Genomic DNA, 19,916 nt, shown 5'->3' with positions numbered 1-19,916 from the left:
AATGCATTCCTTCATAATTACATGCCCATTCTATATTTAAAATAAAAGAAGTAAAATTACACAACTCCCCCAAAGCAACTCAAAACAAAAAGTGTCATCCCCCACAACTGAAGTGTCATTGAAGGTGGTCAAACTACAAGAGAGATACAAATGGTAAGATAACAACAGACTGCGAAACTGAAACCTGCCCTAGAAAGTCACCCCCAGAGTTTGGTTTCTCCCACATGATAAATAAGAACACGAATCAGTCAAATGGATTTGTAAGACTACAGATTCTTTTCTTTTACCCAAAATGTCACGGAAACTATCGGGCAAACCAGAAACAAATACTGTAAAATTTCAAAGCTAATCCTTACGATTGCATATCACATTCACAAATCATATTAGTGGAAGTTGAATGTTTACAATATTTTGTGTCTATAATTTTAAAGAAAAACAAATTCTCTTCCTATGGATAATTTCATGAACAGGCAAAATTTCTATAGCACAACCTCAATGCCATACACTAAAAAAAAATCACATCCAGATGAATTAGAGCTAACATTAAAAAAGATGGTATTTAAATTTTCTTGAGAAATTTTCCCCTAATCTTGACATTGAGAAATCCTTGTTCTAAAGCAAGACTTTAACCTAAAAGCCGTTTTTAAAAAAGGGACTGATAAATTTGATTTAATAAAAACATGAAGACAAAGTGTATTAGTGGTTGCTAGAGGCTGGGGGAGCAGAGGGTGGGGAGTTACTACTAAGTACAGCGTTTTTATTTGGGGTGATGAGTATGTTCTGGACTTAAACAGTGGTAATGGGTGAACAGCCTTGTAAAAATACTGAAGTCACTGAATTATACACTTTGAAATGGATTTTATGTATGTGAATAAATATTTTTCAAAATAAGATAACCACAGAAAATAATGTGAATGTATAATCCATAGAAAAATATAAACATAGACCAAAAATTACACCTCATTGGTAATCAGAGAAATGTAAAATAAACAAAATAGTTTTACCGATCAGACTAGCACAAAATTGAAGGACTAGTAATATTCCATGATTGGGAGAATGGAACTCTCACACTTGGATGATGAGAACCCACCAATTCTGCCTTTTGCCCTTTAAAAAAACATCCATCACCCTGACCGGATAGCTCAGTTTGTTAGAGCACCATCCAGAAGCACAGAGGTTGCTGGTTCGATCCCCAGTCAGTGCCTATACAGGAATATATCAATGTTCCTGTCCCTTTCTTTCTCTCTCCCCCTTCCTCTCTAAAAATAAACATTAAAAAAAAAGAACTACTATGAAGATGCATTCTTCTGACAATTTTCAGCTAACCTTAATTATAGTTAACATCTCAAAAACGGTCAATAAGATATAGGCCAGGGTCTGGAGAAATGAGTTGCCAGGAAAGGGGAAAAGGTCACAAAAAAAGCCGAGGCCTTTTGTTTAAGGTGAGCCTTAGTCTTATTACTCAATAGTATTCACTGTATTTGCCATTGAAGCACACTAAGAAAAAGATTTTATTTGGAGAAATTAAAGTAACCTAAATTTGCCTCAAAGAACAGTTAAAAAACAATTATCTTCTACATCCAACATTTATAGTAAATGAAAATGCCATTTTTATTACTTGCCTTACTTAAATCATTTTTTCTGTGTCAGAAATTATTCATATATTCAAGGAGAGTCAAAAAAGAAAAATAATAAAACTCACTTGTCCAATGACTTTGAGTTTAATGTATTCTCCTTCCTTCTTATCCCCCAAGTCCTCGGTTGAAGGTTTTGCCTCCTGAAAGAAAAGTACTTTTAAAGATAGAAGTTCCTATATGCTATTTTCATTACTCATTTATGAGTACCCATTACTTTAGCTCAAGATATAAAATCTGCACCTGAGACTACAAAGAACATTTTTATTCTTGCCCAGTCAATTAAGCAAAAACGTCCTAAGTCAAACTGGCCCAAACACCAGTTCACTAGAAATCAAGAGGTCTCTTTTATTATAATATCCTACAGTAATGGTTGTAAAACTTCACTGTGCATCAGAATCTCCTAAAGGACCTGTCAAGACAGCTAGGCCCTGCACCAGTTTATGCTGCAGGTTTGGGTTGGGCTATATAATTTGCATTTCCAACAAGTTACCAGGTGGTGCTAAGGCTGCTGGGCAGAGGAACTAGCTGGAAATCATTGGCCTACAGTCAAGTCCTAATAAGACAAAAAAACCTCATTCTCTATGAATTCTTAACCAGACCCTGCAACAAGATAATTACAGCCTATCAGGAGAAATTAACTACTCCAATTACAAAACTGTACTAAGAAATGTAAATTAATATTAGCATAAGCAAAGTCTATTTAGAAAGGATTTAGGAAGGAAAATCAAACAGCAAAGTATTGGCCCCAAAGTCAAACCAAATCAGTTTTACGTATATCATCTATTATTTTAGACAATATGAAACCTTATATTCAATTTTAGATTAGGCTTGGCTGAAAAAAAAATCAGGGGAATTGAACTGGAATAAGAAAAAAGCACACACAGGGTAAGAAGGAAAAAGAATAAGGAAACAGAACTGGAAGACAGAAGAGGTTATAAAGTAATTTCAAATGAAGGGGTACTGAAAAGAAAATGAAGTTAACAGAACAAATTAGTTCAAACAACTACACCATGAAGTAAGCCATTTTTAGTAAAGGAGATAGCTTGGCAATTTTCACTTAGCCTCCAATTTCCAACTTATTTAAATATACACTCTCTTATTTGTAATAACTTTAAAACTGTCAACCTATACTTGATAAGAATATACCGGTAACCAATGATATTGTATTTTACAAGTAAAATCACAGGGCAATTACCTGCGTATCTCATGCCAGTAACTTAACACCAATAGGCTCTTTAACATTCAAAATTTAACAGATCCTATTAAACTAGAAGTAGTATAGGCTAGAGTCTAGGAAAATGCTTACATAACAGAATTGACTTCATTAGTGTGAATCCTTGCCTGTTTTTCATTCTGCAGAACTTTCAACATTTGCTGACTACTGCATATTATGGCAGCAGGCAAAATAACCTCCTTTAGTGAGACAGTATTTCACCTGAAAACTAGAAGACTGTCTTCAAATAGTCTCACGTCACATTTCTATGAATTTGTATTCATAGTAAACAGCTGCTTCTTTAAGTATTTACAGAGGGTAAGGACAACTTATTCCATGCAGTGAAGGGCAACAAATAGCAACAAAGACCAACAAAGCCCCGAGTTCTCTTTTAACTGGGAAGAAGGAGTGTTAGTAAAGCTTTGTTTGCATTAACACAAAGAACCCACCCCCCAACCCCAGCGCAATACATCAACACAATAGGGGTGATTTTGCTCCAGTATTTCCCATATAAGATAGCTATAGAGGCTGCTCAGGACAAGAGTTCTTTCCCCTCCATCATCCACACTGCTTCAGGGCTCTCTTTCTAAAGTACAGCTTCTCTTATTGAATATCTACCCCACCCCCATAAAAAAGTATCAATAGCTTCCAGTCCCACAGCAACCATATTGAGTTACTCCATTACCAAACTCAATTCTCATTTTTCTCTTACCATTTTACAAACCCAAGGATTTGGGTTTTTTTTATTTACTGCTCCCCAAATATGCCCATCAGCATTTTTCCACCTTCAGCCCTTTGTGGTCTGTTTCCTTTACCAGGAATATACATCCTCCCTCAGACTCTCTTAAAATCGTATCACAGAAATCCACCCCACTGATCATCTAGGTAAAGTCCAGTATTTTACTGATTTATTTCTAGAGAAAGAAAGGGAGGGGAGAGAGGATGAGAGGGTGAGAGGAGAGAGGGAGAGAAGCAGAGAGAGGAGGGAGGGGGACAGAGATATAGAAGGAAAGATTGATTTGTTGCTTTACCCATTCATGCTTTCATTGGTTGATTCTTATATAGCCCTGAGCAAACCTTGTGTACAGGGAGGACAACCAATTGAGCTACCCAGCCAGGGCCTGAAGTCCAGTATTTAAAAAATTTTTCTAGGAACCACAGCACCCCTCAGCTTTCCAATGGGATTTACAATAGCATAGCAGACATAACCGTCTTGCTTTCTTCAATTCTCCAAAATACTACCAAACCCACTGCTCTAAAATGCAACCCAAGTCTGCCCAGAAACCTCAGGGTTAAATTCAAATTCCTTAACTGACATATATTGGTCTTCATGTGCTGGTCCCTATCTAGCAATCAGCCTTATTCTTCTATCTCAGTGGTCGGCAAACTCATTAGTCAACAGAGCCAAATACGAACAGTACAATGATTGAAATTTCTTTTGAGAGCCAAATTTTTTAAACTTGAACTATATAGGTAGGTACATTGTTATTAACTTAATTAGGGTACTCCTAAGCCGGCCTTTGCTAAACACTCAAGGGGTCGAAGAGCCGCATGTGGCTCTCGGCATATGGCTCAAGAGCCGCGGTTTGCCGACCAAGGTTCTATCTCTTTTGCTAATACTATCCTTTGCTCCAGCCATGCTGAACTACCCACAATTCTTTGAACACGGCACCTGTTACCTTATCTCCACTATCTGTGTACATATTAATCCCCTCTGGTTGGGATGCTCTTTCTTACACTATTCCCCTTTCAAGACCGCTCAGGCATATTTTCCTGCAAAATTATGTCCCTGGTCACTCTTCTAAATGTCCCCATACTGCTTACTTTAACCTTTTATAACCACGTTTATATATCTCTATCTCCCAGCAGGAGTTCCTATTGTTATGCCTTACTCTTCTTTGTATTTCTGATTAAGCACAATATCTGGTACTTTGAAGATATTTAATATGCTTGCTGAATAAATTAATGTTTTCTGTGGCCACTTTGTATGTCTTGTCTTCCCTACAGCTTTACAAAGAGAGGATCCAAGTTTTTTCATCTTTATAGTCTCCAGTGTCAGGCAAATACTAGGCAATTGTTTAATGTTGTCGAATTAAGTTGACAGCACTGTTTTCTGTATCATACCACAAAAATCTTACTAATAATTCATATTTCTACTGTACACCAATCCAAACGAAAATCCTTTCATTTTTTTTATTTTTTACATTCACAGTTGGTTAAGAGATAATTCATATCAATCTCATAAGGACATGTAAACACTATGATTTGAAATTTCCAAAAATAGCTGCCAATTTCCCTATTCACTCCATTTTGGTGATGTCATCCCAACTCTGAAGCACTATAGCAATGCCATCTGTACCACTTGTTTAATAGCCCTGTGTGCCTAGCACAGTCATCAAACTTTTCCTGAGCTGTCTTTTTTTCCCTTGTCAAACTAGTATGAAAAATGAGGTGATCTTGGGGGGGAAATAAACGCCAAAGTATGTCACCAGTGATCTCAGTGTCTTTTGTATGTTGCCTTTCCTTCTCTACCCTGTAAAAAAGCAGCCAATATAGAATAGTATGGCACACTAGTTATAAAACAGTGAAAGCATTCAGCACTGGGTCTGAGACACTAGGTCATCAGAGAAAAGAGAATCCCAGAGAAGGAGGGTTAGTTTGGCTGGAAAGGATACACAGCCCCAGAGCAGAAGAAACTGGTAATGGAAAGTAAATGTATACGCAAGATCAAAGAGAGGAACTGGAAACCTCTACATTTTCAGATATGTATCATCCACAGACTGAATCATGGTAACAGGAATGATAAAGAAACTATCAGACACTAAGCACTATCCATTCTTCTCTCTGAGACAGATGGAACCGCTTGGAAAGAGAAGACAGCTAAGGATCTGAAAAGAGAACAGTCCTAGAAAGGACAGAAGATTCAATAATCCTCATTTACAAATGTTCAAAATTCATGAGGATTTTATTGTGCAATGTCAAAGTGTAGTTTAATTTCAAAGTCAAAAGGACTGGCCCTGGCCGGCTGGCTCAGCGGTAGAGCGTCGGCCTAGCGTGCGGAGGACCCGGGTTCGATTCCCGGCCAGGGCACACAGGAGAAGCGCCCATTTGCTTCTCCACCCCTCCGCTGCACTTTCCTCTCTGTCTCTCTCGTCCCCTCCCGCAGCCAAGGCTCCATTGGAGCAAAGATGGCCCGGGCGCTGGGGATGGCTCTGTGGCCTCTGCCCCAGACGCTAGAGTGGCTCTGGTCGCAATATGGCGACGCCCAGGATGGGCAGAGCATCGCCCCCTGGTGGGCAGAGCGTCGCCCCATGGTGGGCGTGCCGGGTGGATCCCGGTCGGGCGCATGCGGGAGTCTGTCTGACTGTCTCTCCCCGTTTCCAGCTTCAGAAAAATGGAAGAAAAAAAAAAAAAAAAGTCAAAAGGACAAGAACTCTGGGCCCTGGCCGGTTGGTTCAGTGGTAGAGCATCGGCCTGGCGTGCAGAAGTCCCGGGTTCAATTCCCGGCCAGGGCATACAGGAGAAGTGCCCATCTGCTTCTCCACCCCTCCCCCTCTCCTTCCTCTCTGTCTCTCTCTTCCCCTCCCGCAGCCGAGGCTCCATTGGAGCAGGGATGGCCCAGGTGCTGGGGATGGCTCCTTGGCCTCTGCCCCAGGCGCTAGAGTGGCTCTGGTCGCAGCAGAGCGACGCCCCGGAGGGGCAGAGCATCACCCCCTGGTGGGCGTGCCGGGTGGATCCTGGTCGGGTGCATGCGGGAGACTGTCTGACTGTCTCTCCCCATTTCCAGTTTCAGAAAAATACAAAAAAAAAAAAAAAAAAGGACAAGAACTCTGCTTAAAAGCACTCCAGCAATCAGTATGTTTGTAATTCAACCAAATGGAGAGAGCATCACATTTAACTACCCCCAATTTGTCATTGCTCCTTCCAGCTGTGTAAGAGTATGCATTCTTCTGAAAGAGAAAGGGTTTAGAGAAACCTGAAAACAAAGATTACTCTTTGATGACATTAACAAATCTGTTCATTTTTCAAGGTGTGGTAACAGTATCCTGGGTTTTTTTTTAAAGTCCTCTTTTAGAGACACATAATAAAATATTTACAGATAAAATGATGTGATGTCTTAGACTGGTTTCAAAATATTATGAGGTAGTGGAATGGGGCAGTGTAGACAAAGTAAGATAGAGCAAGATGTGGGTCTATGGGTACAATTAATTATACATACATTAAAATTTTCCATAATAAGACATTTCATTAAAAAATGCATTCAAAGTTTCTAAAAAATGCCTGACCAGGCGGCGGTGCAGTGGATAGAGTGTCAGACTGGGATGCTGAGAACCCAGGTTCGAGACCCCGAGGGCGCCAGCTTGAGCAAAGGCTCATCTAGTTTGAACAAAAAGCTCACCAACTTGGACCCAAGGTCGCTGGCTCGAGCAAGGGGGTTACTCAGTCTGCTGAAGGCCCGCAGTCAAGGCACATATGAGAAAACAATCAATGAACAACTAAGGTGTCACTGCGCAACGAAAAACTAATAATTGATGCTTTTCATCTCTCCTTTCCTGTCTGTCTGTCCCTGTCTCTGACTCTCTCTGTAAAAAAAAAAAAAAAAAAAAAAAAAGTTTCTAAAAATTCTGTTAAGCATAGGTCTTATTATAATACATAGATCTCATTATAATACCTAGGTCTTGGATAAAGCATCAACTTGGAACACTGAGGTCGCCGGTTCAAAACCTTGGGCTTGCGCCCGGTCAAGGCACATATGGGAGTTGATGCTTCCTGCTCTTCCCCCTTTCTCTGTCTCTCTCTTCTCTAAAAAATGAATAAATAAAAAAAAATTTAAAAAAAACATACCTAGGTCTGATTATAATACATCAGTTTTTTTTTCATTTATTTCCTAAAGTGAAGAAAGCTCAACAAAGGTTAAGTTGGATAATTCTAATATTTATATCCATTATTAAAAAATATACTCCCCAAAATTTCAAGTCATCTCCTTCACACTTCAGTAGATATACCACAATTCTAAAAACCACAAAAATATATATATGCACTTTCATTTTTGTGGTGGATATGTTCAAACTTAATAAGAGTAATAAAGATTTAGAATGGAACTGACCAGATTTAGCTCTATACCTTCAAGGTTTAAGTCAAGCTGTCAAGATACTGGATCTTGTGGAAATTTACATGCAACCCTAAAATTGTGTTTAAACATTAGATATGCAAAGGCAATTTCTCAGGAACTAAAAATTACAACTGAAAATCATACTGGTTTTGTAAAACCTCCTCTTGGAGCCTAGACTATGGACCTATGCAAAACCTGGAACAAATTGATTGGACTGTATCCAGGAGTACTAGCAAACAAATTTAGAGGTATGGTAGACATTGTTAATTACCTATCCAATATCCATTTTCTCTTTCCTTACAAAGGGAACCCTAAATTTGGCCTTCTACAAACGTATTTCTCAGTTTATCTTATGGCCACATGACACAGTGCTGGCCAATGAGATATAAGATAACATACTTTTTAATGGAACATACTCTTTGGCATACTTTTCCCTGCTCCTTCCCTTTCCCTATCCCTTTCTCTTGCCTGGAACAAAGCACTTTTTTGTATGACTACAAGGAGACAAGCGTAAGAGTGAAGACATCAATTAAAGATAAAGTAAAAAGGAGGCCCTGACCGGTTGGCTCAACGGTAGAGCATCGGCCAGTCTGGCTTTGATTCCCAGCCAAGGCACACAGGAGAAGCGCCCATCTGCTTCTCCACCCCCCCCCCCTCCTTCCTCTCTGTCTCTCTCTTCCCCTCCTGCAGCCAAGGCTCCACTGGAGCAAAGTTGGCCTGGGTGCTGAGGATGGCTCAATGGCCTCTGCCTTAGATGATAGAATGGCTCTGGTTGCAACGGAGCAATGCCCCAGATGGGCAGAGCATCGCCCCCTAGTGGGCTTGCTGGGTGGATCCTGGTCGGGGCATGCAGGAGTCTGTCTCTGCCTCCCCGCTTCTCACTTCAGAAAAATACAAAAAAAAAAAAAAATAGTATGAAGGCATTGTGGAACTGCCTTACCATCCCTGAACTACTTATGTCTAGACTTGTTTCATTAGAAAAATAAGCTGCATATTTAACCTAATATATCAGACTTTCTGTTTTTAGTACAGAAGCAATTTGAACTGACATAGAAGGTGCTGTAAACAGGTTATCATTTGGCTTATGTTAAAAACAGGTCCTGCCTGACCAGGTGATGGCACAGTGGATAGAGCGTTGGACTGAGATGTGGAGGACCCAGGTTCGAGACCCTGAGCTCGCCAGCTTGAGCACAGGCTCATCTGGTTTGAGCAAGGCTCACTCAGTCTGCTGTAGCCCCCCAGTCAAGGTACATATGAGTTATCAATCAATGAACAACTAAGGAGCTGCAAGGAAGAATTGATGTTTCTCATCTCTAACCCCTTCCTGTCTGTCTGTCCCTATCTGTTCCTCTCTCTGACTCTGTCTCTGCCACACAAAAAAAAGAGAAAAAAAAAAAAAACAGGTCCTAAAAAACTACCTCAAATGTGTATCAAAAGCAGAATGATAAGTAAACTGTGGTAGAGTCACACAATGGAATGCAATACAGCAATACAATTTAACAACATAGTAATCGCCAAATTCTGAGCAAAGGAAGCCAGACACAGAAGTATATACTATGTAACTCTACATACTTGTTTAATGCTATAATGCATAAAAACAGGCATAACTAATCTGTGTATCAGTAGTAAGGACAGCGGTTCTTCATCTGGGTGCTAGGTGCACAGACAATCACTTTGTGAAAATTCAGTAAACTGTACATTTATGCGTGTATTATTTTGCTCATTAGTCTTCAGTAAAACCTTTAAAAATTACTGGCCTTAGAAATTAAAAATAACTTCAACAAACAAAACTCCACCCTTCCTTCCTTCAGGTCTTTTCCTTCAGATAATCACTAACTCAGTAAAGGCAACTGAAAGCAAAAAGAATGGTCAAAATTAAAAAGTATAACAAATACAACATATCTTTAAATAAACCTAAGTGTTGCAGAATTATCTAAAATGTACCGTATTTCCCCATGTATAAGACGCACCTTAATTTTGGGGCCCGAAATTTGAAAAAAAGAAATGTATTACATAAAATTATTGTACTCAAGTTTTATTCATCATAAAATTCATGCAACTCCTCATCACTGTCAAAACTCCCATCCATTAGCTTGTCCTCATCTGTGTGATGACGAATCACTGTCTGCAACAATAAGCACAAAAACAAGTACAAAAAAGAGGAAAATGCAAGTAAAAAAATCTACAACTATTGTATAAGATGCACCCAGTTTTTAGACCCCAAATTTTTTGAAAAAGTGTGAGTCTTATACATGGAGAAATATGGCAAACTGTAAAACTAATGTATCCAATAATGGGATCTGTGTGAATTTACCTACATGACTTTTTTATTATGTGTGTGTATATACAGATATATAGATTTTTTTTTTTTAAGTGAGAAGAGGGGAAATAGACTCCCCCGCATGCACGTTGACCAGGATCCACCTGGTAACCCTGATCTGGGGCCAATTCCCAGATCAACAGATCTATCCTCAGCATCCAGGACCAACATGCAAACCAATCAAACCACTGGCTGTGAGAAGAGAAAAGAAAGAGAGACGGGAAAAAGAAAGAGAAGAGGAAAGGAGAGAAAAGGAGGAGAGGGAGAGGACGAAAAGCAGATGATCGCTTCTCATGTGTGCCCATATTGGGTATCGAACCCAGGACATCCACTCACTGCCGGGCCAATGCTCTATCTGCTGAGATAACCAGCCAGGGCCCACATGACTTTTTTAAAGCAAAAGAGTATCAGAAAATTATATAATGCCAGACCAGGCAGTGGCGCAGTGGATAGAGCATCGGACTGGGACGCAGAGGACCCAGGTTCAAAACCCAAGGTCGCTAACTTGAGAGCAGGTTCATCTGGCTTGAGCACAGGCTCACCAGCTTGTGCACAGGGTTGCCAGCTGAGCATGGGACCATAGACATGACCCCATGGTCACTGATTTGAGCCCAAGGTCACTGGCTTGAGCAAGGGGTCATTCGCTCTACTGTAGTCCCCCAGCCAAGGCACTTATGAGAAAGCAATCAATGAACAACTACAGTGCTGCAATGAAGAACTGATGCTTCTCATCTCTCTCCTTTCCTGTCTATCTGTCCTATCTGTCCCTCTCTCTCTCTCTCTCTCTCTCTCTCTCTCTCAAAAAACAAAAACAAAAAAACTTGTTAAATGAATGAATCTGATGACTCCAAGAACTTTTACTAAGTATCCAGTCACTGTACTGGACACATCAGAAATAAAGGTCAAATAAAGCCTGATTCCTGACCCTCAAAAGTGAACAGTCTAATGAAAAAAAAACTAATTTAAGTAAATAATTATTAACACTACATATAAAAGCTGTAATAGCAACATGCTAACTGCTAGGGGTGTCAAGACATAGTTTATGACTGCTTTATAGTACTGAAATTTGAACTATTCAACCAACTTTCATGAGTACTCTATGTAACAATCATATTCCCTTTTCAAAATATTATGAAATATTGTTTAGGTCACATTTTCTTTGAAATTTATTACACCCCTCTCTCTATATTTATACCATCTACTAGCAGCACCTCATGTATCTATCAGAGAAAAAACATATCATACCTATTAAGAGCATGAAATGTTTAATTATCACTACATGCTCAAGCCATAGCTCCAGTTTAATATATTTATTCTGACATAATAGTATAAATAATTATAAATTTTAAAATACACCCAGCTCGGCCCTGGCCAGTTGGCTCAGTGGTAGAGCGTCAGCCTGGCATGCAAGGGGTCCCGGGTTCGATTCCCGACCAGGGCACACAGGAGAAGCACCCATCTGCTTCTCCACCCCTCCCCCTCTCCTTCCTCTCTGTCTCTCTCTTCCCCTCCCGCAGCCGAGGCTCCATTGGAGCAAAGATGGCCTGGGCGCTGGGGATGGCTCCTTGGCCTCTGCCCCAGGCGCTAGAGTGGCTCTGGTCACAGCAGAGCGACGCCCCGGAGGGGCAGAGCATCACCCCCTGGTGGGCAGAGCGTTGCCCCCTGGTGGGCGTGCCGGGTAGATCCCGGTCGGGTGCATGCGGGAGACTGTCTGACTGTCTCTCCCCATTTCCAGCTTCGGAAAAATACAAAAACAAAAAACAAACAAAAAAAAACACCCAGCTCATCACATTATCCTGCTGTCACAAACATTCAGTAAGATCAATAAACATCGCCTGACCGGGGCAGTGGCGCAGTGGATAAAGCGTCAGACTGGGATGCGGAAGACCCAGGTTCAAGACCTCAAGGTCGCTGGCTGGAGCAAGGGGTTACTCAGTCTGCTGAAGGCCCGTGGTCAAGGCACATATGAGAAGGCAATCAATGAACAATTAAGGTGTTGCAATGCGCCGTTGCAACTAATGATTGATGCTTCTCATCTCTCCATTCCTGTCTGTCTGTCCCTGTCCATCCCTCTCTCTGACTCTGTAAAAAAAAATAAATTTTTAAAAAAATAAATAAAAAGGACAATCTTTCAAAAAAAAAAGATCAATAAACATCAACAGGGAGATCTAAAGAACACTGCAGGGAATAATGCTAGCCTACCTGAGGAAATACAATTCAAGTGGCGGATTACAGAGAACTACAATTCTTTTTCACTCTTCCCACTGAGAAATGAAATCTCAATGTCTTTCCTTGGGTGACTAGTTACTAACACTGAATTATTATGTGTATTTAAGTGTTGCTAAGAAAGTAGATCTTAAAAGTTATCACATGAAAAAAATTTGTGTTTGTGTGATGATGGATGTTAATCAGATTATGGCAATTATTTCATAATATACACACATACTGAATCATTATATTGTACCACTGAAACTAATATAAGTCAATTATATCCCAATAAGAAATAATAAAGTCAGTACATAAGTAAACAGATGCCTTTCCCTTGAATTTGGGCTGGCCTTAGTGATGTGCCTGACTTCCAAGGATAGGTCCTGGGAGGCTTGAGGTTTCTACCCAGGGTCCTCTGGGAATACTCACTCTCTCTGTGGGCCCTGAGATGGTATAAGTCTGAATATCCTGGGGTCTCCATGCTGAAAAAAACACATGATGAGACCACTCAGATCTTGAGACTCCATGAAGAGCCCAGCCATACCACAGCACCCAGCCAATTGAGTACTGTGATCCCGGCATAGGACCCACACACTCAGAGCAATGACGAGTCCAACTCACAGAGTTCTGACCAAATTGCAGATTTATAAGCAAAACAGAAGGCTGTTGTTTTAAGGCATTATGTTTCAAGGTACTGTAGTTTGTTAGGTACCAACAGGTAACTAGAATTCCATACCGCTTTCAAAATCTTTGACAAACAATAAAAGGAAATCACCTAATCAATCTCTTTGTCTGAGGTGGGGATGGGGAGAGTGGATCTTGTTGTAACAGATTCAATGAGGATTTGAAGCAAATCAGTCATCCAATTATTACAAATTAACGGACCTGAACTGAAGAGCTGAAGTCCACACTGCCATTGATGATTTTAGTATAGAAAAGAAACACTACAAAGCTGAACAAAAGGAAAATATTTGTACAAATTACCCCTATCACTGGTTTGATAATAAACTCTGTTCCATGTAAGTGCCTATTAGTACTGCTGTAAAGTGAGATTAGGGTAAAGGAGAGGACCCAATTGGATTTCTGTTGTTTCAGGCTAGTTCTTAAACCTTTTGAGGGATCACATACTCCTTATGAAAGCTTTGGGTCCTTTCTCCCTAAAAAGTACACATGCACAAATACTCACAAAAAACTCCATATAATTTCATTGGATTTTCCACCTTTAGGGTCAATGAACCCTGGGTTTAGAACCTGTTTTAGAGGATTATTCAATAACGATGATCCAAAAATCCACTGGAGAATGTGTGAATTGTTAGAATTATAACAAAGTGTTTCACTCAAATTTCAAAAATAACGATATTTCATTAATCAGTGGAGAATCCAGCATTTTAAGTCCTTTGTGAATTTAATGTCTACCTAATTTAACCTGAAATTACTCAATTTCAATACTTTAGCACCAGACAATAACCTCCCAAGAACTGCCTCAGAAAATACATCTTTCAAATAGAACTTCCTTTAAATAAATATTGTCTTTTGGAACCTTGGCCAGGTAACTGAGTTGGGTTAGGGCAGGGGTCCCCAAACTACGGCCTGCGGGCCACATGCGGCCCCCTGAGGTCATTTATCCGGCCCCTGCCGCACTTCCGGAAGGGGCACCTCTTTCATTGGTGGTCAGTGAGAGGAGCATAGTTCCCATTGAAATACTGGTCAGTTGGTTGATTTAAATTTACTTGTTCTTTATTTTAAATATTGTATTTGTTCCCGTTTTGTTTTTTTTAACTTTAAAATAAGATCTGTGCAGTGTGCATAGGGATTTGTTCATAGTTTTTTTTATAGTCTGGCCCTCCAATGGTCTGAGGGACAGTGAACTGGCCCCCTGTGTAAAAAGTTTGGGGACCCCTGGGTTAGGGTGTCCTTCCCATATGCCAAGGTTGTGGGTTCAATTCCCCTGTGAAGGTGTAAGAATCAACCAATGAATGCATAAATAAGTGAATAAGTGGAACAACAAACTGATAATTCTCTCTCTCAAAAAAAAAAGCAAGCTCCAATGAACAAACTCCACTGAACACTCATAAAAGAATCAAGAGTGAAAAAGACAAATAATGTCCTAGTATTATGAAAATGATTTTGGCCTTGCCTGACCTATGGTGGCTCAGTGGTTAAAGTGTCGACCTGGAACACTGAGGTCACCGGTTCGGAACCCTGGGCTTGCCTGGTCAAGGCACATATGGGAGTTGATGCTTCCTGATCCTCCCACTTTCTCTCTCTCTCTCTCTCTCTTTCTTTCTCTCTCTCTCTCCTCTGTAAAATGAATGAATAAATAATAAAAAAGAAAATGATTTTGGCCTTGAGGATCCCTGGCAAAGAATCTAAAGACCATCTGGTCTAAATCTACCTTTCCTGTCCTAGGTCCTTTATCTCTTCCTTCATGTTTTTCCTAAATGACCAGAATTAAAACTGGAGCAATAAATTCTACAATATACTTTATACTTCACTCTCTACATTGCTTTCACCCAACTAGTAAATTTCAATGTGCCTCCTAGTCACTTCTGAGCATCAAAATAAAAAGCTGATGAAATTGAATATATACACCTGTTGTTTCCTCCCTGGCAACCAAGTAAACAACTGTCTAAGGAGAGTTATAATGCCATTCCCATATCGACCTGGGAATTAATCTAGACTGTTAGTAATAAGATCCACACAAAACTAACCTAGCTTATAGCTAAGCTTTAAAAATGTAAATATAGACCCTAGCCCAGGGGTCAGGAACCTATGGCTCGTGAGCCAGATGTGGCTCTTTTGATGGCTGCATCTGGCTCGCAGACAAATCTTTAATAATAATAATAATAAAAAAACGTTAAAAATATAAAACATTCTCATGTATTACAATCCATTCATTTCCTACTGCTCGTTCATGGTTGCGGGTGGCTGGAGCCAATCACAGCTGTCCTCCGGGACAACACCAAATTTTTATTGGATAATGCATAACATACACGGGCCGTTGTATGGCTCTCACAAAATTACATTTTAAAGTATGTGGCGTTCATGGCTCTTTTGGCCAAAAAGGTTCCCGACCCCTGCCCTAGCCTATTAGCTCAGTAGGTTAGGGTGTAGTCCAGATATACCAAGGTTGCCAGGTTCAAATCCCTGGTCAGACAAGGGATTGAACCAACAATCAATTGGTTGACAAGAATCAACCAATGAATGCATAAGTATGTAGAACAACGAATCAATGTTTCTTTCTCTCTTTCTATCTTCCTCTCTTTCTAAAATCAGTTTTAAAAAGTGCATATGTACGTTTTACACAACAGTACAAATCCACAAAAGCCTCACTTGCTATGGCCAAGAGGTACAAAACTAAAATGGGTTAAAAGTCAAGGGAAGCCTGACCTGTGGTGGCACACTGGATAAAGCGTCAACCTGGCCCTGGCCGGTTGGCTCAGCGGTAGAGCGTCAGCCTGGCGTGAGGGAGACTCGGGTTCGATTCCGGCCAGGGCACATAGGGGAGGTGCCCATCTGCTTCTCCACCCCCCACCCCTCCTTCCTCTCTGTCTCTCTCTTCCCCTTCCGCAGCCCAGGCTCCATTGGAGCAAAGATGGCCCAGGCGCTGGGGATGGCTCCTTGGCTAGACTGGCTCTGGTCGCGGCAGACAGAGGGGCAGAGCATCGCCCCCTGGTGGGCAAAACGTTGCTCCCTGGTGGGCGTGCCGGGTGGATCCCAGTGGGGCGCATGCGGGAGTCTGTCTGTCTCTCCCCGTTTCTAGCTTCAGAAAAATACAAAAAAAAAAAAAAAAAAGCATCAACCTGGAAACACTGAGGTTGCTGGTTCAAAACTCTGGGCTTGCCTGGTCAAGGCACATATGGGGGTTGATGCTTTCTTCTCCTCCGCCCTTCTCTCTCTCCCTCCCTCCCTCCCTCTCCCTCCCTCCCCCTCCCCCCCTCTCTCCCCCCCTCTATAATAAATAAAATATTTTTTAAAAAGCATTAAAAAAAAGTCAAGGGAGTATGTGTGTTAGAATTACAAGTTCAAGTACATTATAGAGTTAAATTAAAAAGAGCTTTCTAGATAACGATCACTAAACAAGCAAAAGGTCCAAAAAATTTTAAAATGTCAAAGTCGTCTTAGCAAAAACGGAAAGACAAAAAAAAAAACAACAAACACCTTACTTACTAAACACCTAGCCATAAGCGTTATTACCTAGAAAAGATGAAGAAAAACTTACCAGGGAAAATCGGACTCTCCTGAGTGTAAACCCCCCAAAAATTCTTGATATTAACATTGAGATGGAGCCTTTTGCCATAACAGGCAGCTTTCTGCAAAAGTTCTGCAAGTGTTCTATATACACGAAGCTTTCCTATCTTTTCCTCAAAATTATCGATCATCTTCAGGTTTATGCCCAGAGGAAACGTTTTCTGGTGCTGGAGCGGTTTTGTTCTACTTTGTTTCTTATTTTGAGTGCTCTCTTACAACAGAATTGCTCAACCAATCCCGAGTAAGAAATGGAAAAGCACAAGAAAAGAGGCTACAGCTCTGCACCCCCACATGGAAAAAGCCTCAGAAAAGCGCAGCGGCGGCCAGGCCCTAGGGGCAATCCGAACGGGAAAGCAGAGCTTTCCAGGTTCCCAGCAACAGCCGACAATGTCTCCCTCCCCGCCCCCACTTACCCACTCCGGGACTACCTAAAGACCGAGAACCAAAAAGTGCAAGTCTACCCGCTTTTCAGGGCCACGGAGCCTCCCGGGCAGAGATTCTCTCCTGTTACATAACCGGGGCCTGGGGCCCTGTTTCTGCAATCGGTTCTCTAAAGAGAGAGGCACACGGGTTCCCCAGAGACACCCCCTCCCAGGGAGGTAGAAGCTGGGCTCCGCAGGGGGGGGACGGCTTCAGCGAGGCCGCGACTAAAAGCGCTGGGGCACTGAAGGTGACGAACGAGCCCGGAGAAGGACAGGACCGCTCCCGAAAGCCCCGCCGCCTCGGGCCCTAGTCCACTCCCTCCGCTCGCCCGCCGAGTCCCCATCGTTCGCCCCCTCCCCCAGGCTGCGCTCCCCTCCCCCCAACCCTCCCCGGCCCTAGCCTAGCGGCAGGCGGACCTGCCCAGCAAGGCCCTGGCCACGGTCATCAGACGGCTCCCAGCGCAGTACCTGGTCAGACATGGTGATGGTGGCTTCACCCGGGGTCTCCCCACAGCAGCGGCCTCGGGTCGGCAGAACCTCGCTCCGAGGTTTACAAATCCTCTCTTCCCCACAGCACAACACCGCGTCTGAAGGGACTTCCGCTATGTCTCGCGTCACTTCCGCCACACGCTGGGAGCCGGGTTGGGGAGGAGAGGAGAGGCGAAACCCGCCGCCGCAAGAGCTCCGGAGCTGCTTTACGGTGGTCGGGGGAGTGAATTACCGTAACAACAGTCTCGTGTGCTCCACCCAAGGCCAGGCCGTGCGCTTCGACCTCCAGCCCATGCCCCAGGGGAAAAGGTCCCCCTCTCCAGCCGCTGTTTGGGACCGCACTGACAGCTCAGACTCCTCCCTCTCCGACACCTTGCGCCTTTCTGAAGGCTGAGCCGAGATGCTTCTATTGTCCCCTGGCCTTCCTCGTCAACCTCCCGGAATAAATTGGTTTGGGTATCAGCGCTTCTTACCCTAAAGCTAACATTTTTGGTTAACGAGCTCCCCACCCCACCCTGCCCTTGATTTGGAAAAACAAAACAAAACAACGATCCCATTGGACACAATCTTGGTGACTACTGATTTAAAAGAGGCTGCTGTAGCCCCGGCCAGATAGCTCGGCTACCTCCTCGGGTGGTTGGAATGTCATGCGAATATGCGAAGATTCCGGATTCCATCACCGGTTGCCGGTTGGATCCCCAGTCAGGTGTCCCAGTAGAGCCCAAGCTCTACGTTGATCAGGCGTCCCTGATTCGACTTCCCGGTGCAGTGGGACACTCCTGCTTATCAGCAGGGCTGGCAGCCTCTTCAAGACTACTCTTGCGGCAACTATGAGGATTCTACTTATCAGTGCTGACACCAGCTGACACCGGAGGAAAGACACGACCAACACACAAGTTAGTTGCAAGAATCACACAGGCAGTTTATTACTCACAAATCCTTTTGGCGTGCCTGGATACAGCTTAAAGAGGCCAGGTCGGGGTGCTCCTCTCGGCTATCTTTGGTCAGAGTGCCGTGAAGACAGTTCACATCAACATCAACATTGGAGTCGGGGCGACTACTGCAGCAGGGGACCCCTCAGCTTTAGTACCTTTTCTGACCAACGCCTTCTAAAAGGTGTCAATCTACAGGATTATCACCTCAAACCACCTTTTTGGGAGTTCCTCGCAGGGAACCCCTTTTATATTAATCTACTGAAATGTTTACATCATACCACTGCCGGGGGGGATTCCGGGGTCCCGGGGTCCCACAGGAGGAGACGGCGTCGGCGAAAATCGAGTGAGAGAGCCGAATTCTTTATTCTCTGGTTAGCATTTACTGCCAGGCATCTCTCCCAATGGCTGGTCTAACATTACTTTTTATGCACACACACTAAGTTACAATCACATGGTATTCTGAATACATCATTGTTTTAGTTTCACTATGGTTACATATTTTTAGATAACAGTTAATTCATATCTATAAGCTACAAGTCAGGTGGTAAGTTATTCAAAGTACAGTTATACAATAGTAATAATAATATTGGTACAAACTTCTAAAAGATTAGTACTAATTAATAACTCTATTTTACTCTTGTGAGTCAAGGGCACAGAAAGAGATAGCAGACGAAATCATCAAGGACTAGCAGAGGACCACCGCTTGCTCAGGCAAATAGCCTTGAGTTCATGTAGTGTCCTAATTCTTTTCTCACAAGACTACAAAAGGCTTGCTATTAAGAAACTGACATAGTATAAAGAGTAATTTTTACTTAGAGATACATAGAGTGCACCTGCAAGATAGCTAGTAGCAACATAATATCAGAAGGCATTAGTTGCTATTGCTGCTATGAATCCCACCACATTCCTCTCCTTATTCTTGGAAAATGCAAAAATCTCATGAGAATGTTTTACTGAGAAAAGCCCAGTGACTGTCTTCAGTGACAAAACAAGTCTTTTAACAAGACATTCTTTACTAGCCAGCTGCACTCCTATCCAAGGCCACGCACTTTAGAGATACCATTTCTACTACACTTTACCTAAGATTCTAATGTCTAGTTAAACTTTATTTATTTACTATATTTATACACTAGTTAAGTTCTAACTTTATTCTTTCTAACATGATTAATAAGAAGAAATTCTCCTACAAACTTAACCCTTTATGAGGGATATCATAGCCAGCCTCTTATGTTTATGAGCCCAGTTCAAGGGGCTTACAGGCTTTTCTGTGGAACTTACACCTTCTGTCTCATTTCCAAAGAAATTACTACAAATCTACAGGGAAAGTA

General features: G+C 42.0%; 1 protein-coding gene across 1 annotated transcript in view; it reads right to left on the bottom strand.

Moving 5' to 3' along the window:
* SUMO1 (small ubiquitin like modifier 1) overlaps positions 1-17,787 on the bottom strand; it is a 30,351-nt gene extending 12,564 nt beyond the window's left edge. The window contains exons 1-2 of the mRNA XM_066345990.1: positions 17,633-17,787; positions 1,703-1,777 (exon numbers count right to left, since the gene is read on the bottom strand). Coding sequence (XP_066202087.1) covers positions 1,703-1,777; positions 17,633-17,644 — 87 coding nt within the window. The 5' untranslated portion in view covers positions 17,645-17,787. The remainder of the gene's footprint in view (positions 1-1,702; positions 1,778-17,632) is intronic.
* Positions 17,788-19,916: the final 2,129 nt, after the last annotated feature.

The sequence above is a fragment of the Saccopteryx leptura genome, chromosome 7 (genome assembly GCF_036850995.1).
Source record: "Saccopteryx leptura isolate mSacLep1 chromosome 7, mSacLep1_pri_phased_curated, whole genome shotgun sequence".
Classification (NCBI taxonomy): domain Eukaryota; kingdom Metazoa; phylum Chordata; class Mammalia; order Chiroptera; family Emballonuridae; genus Saccopteryx; species Saccopteryx leptura.
This window is presented reverse-complemented; position numbering and strand designations above follow the sequence as displayed.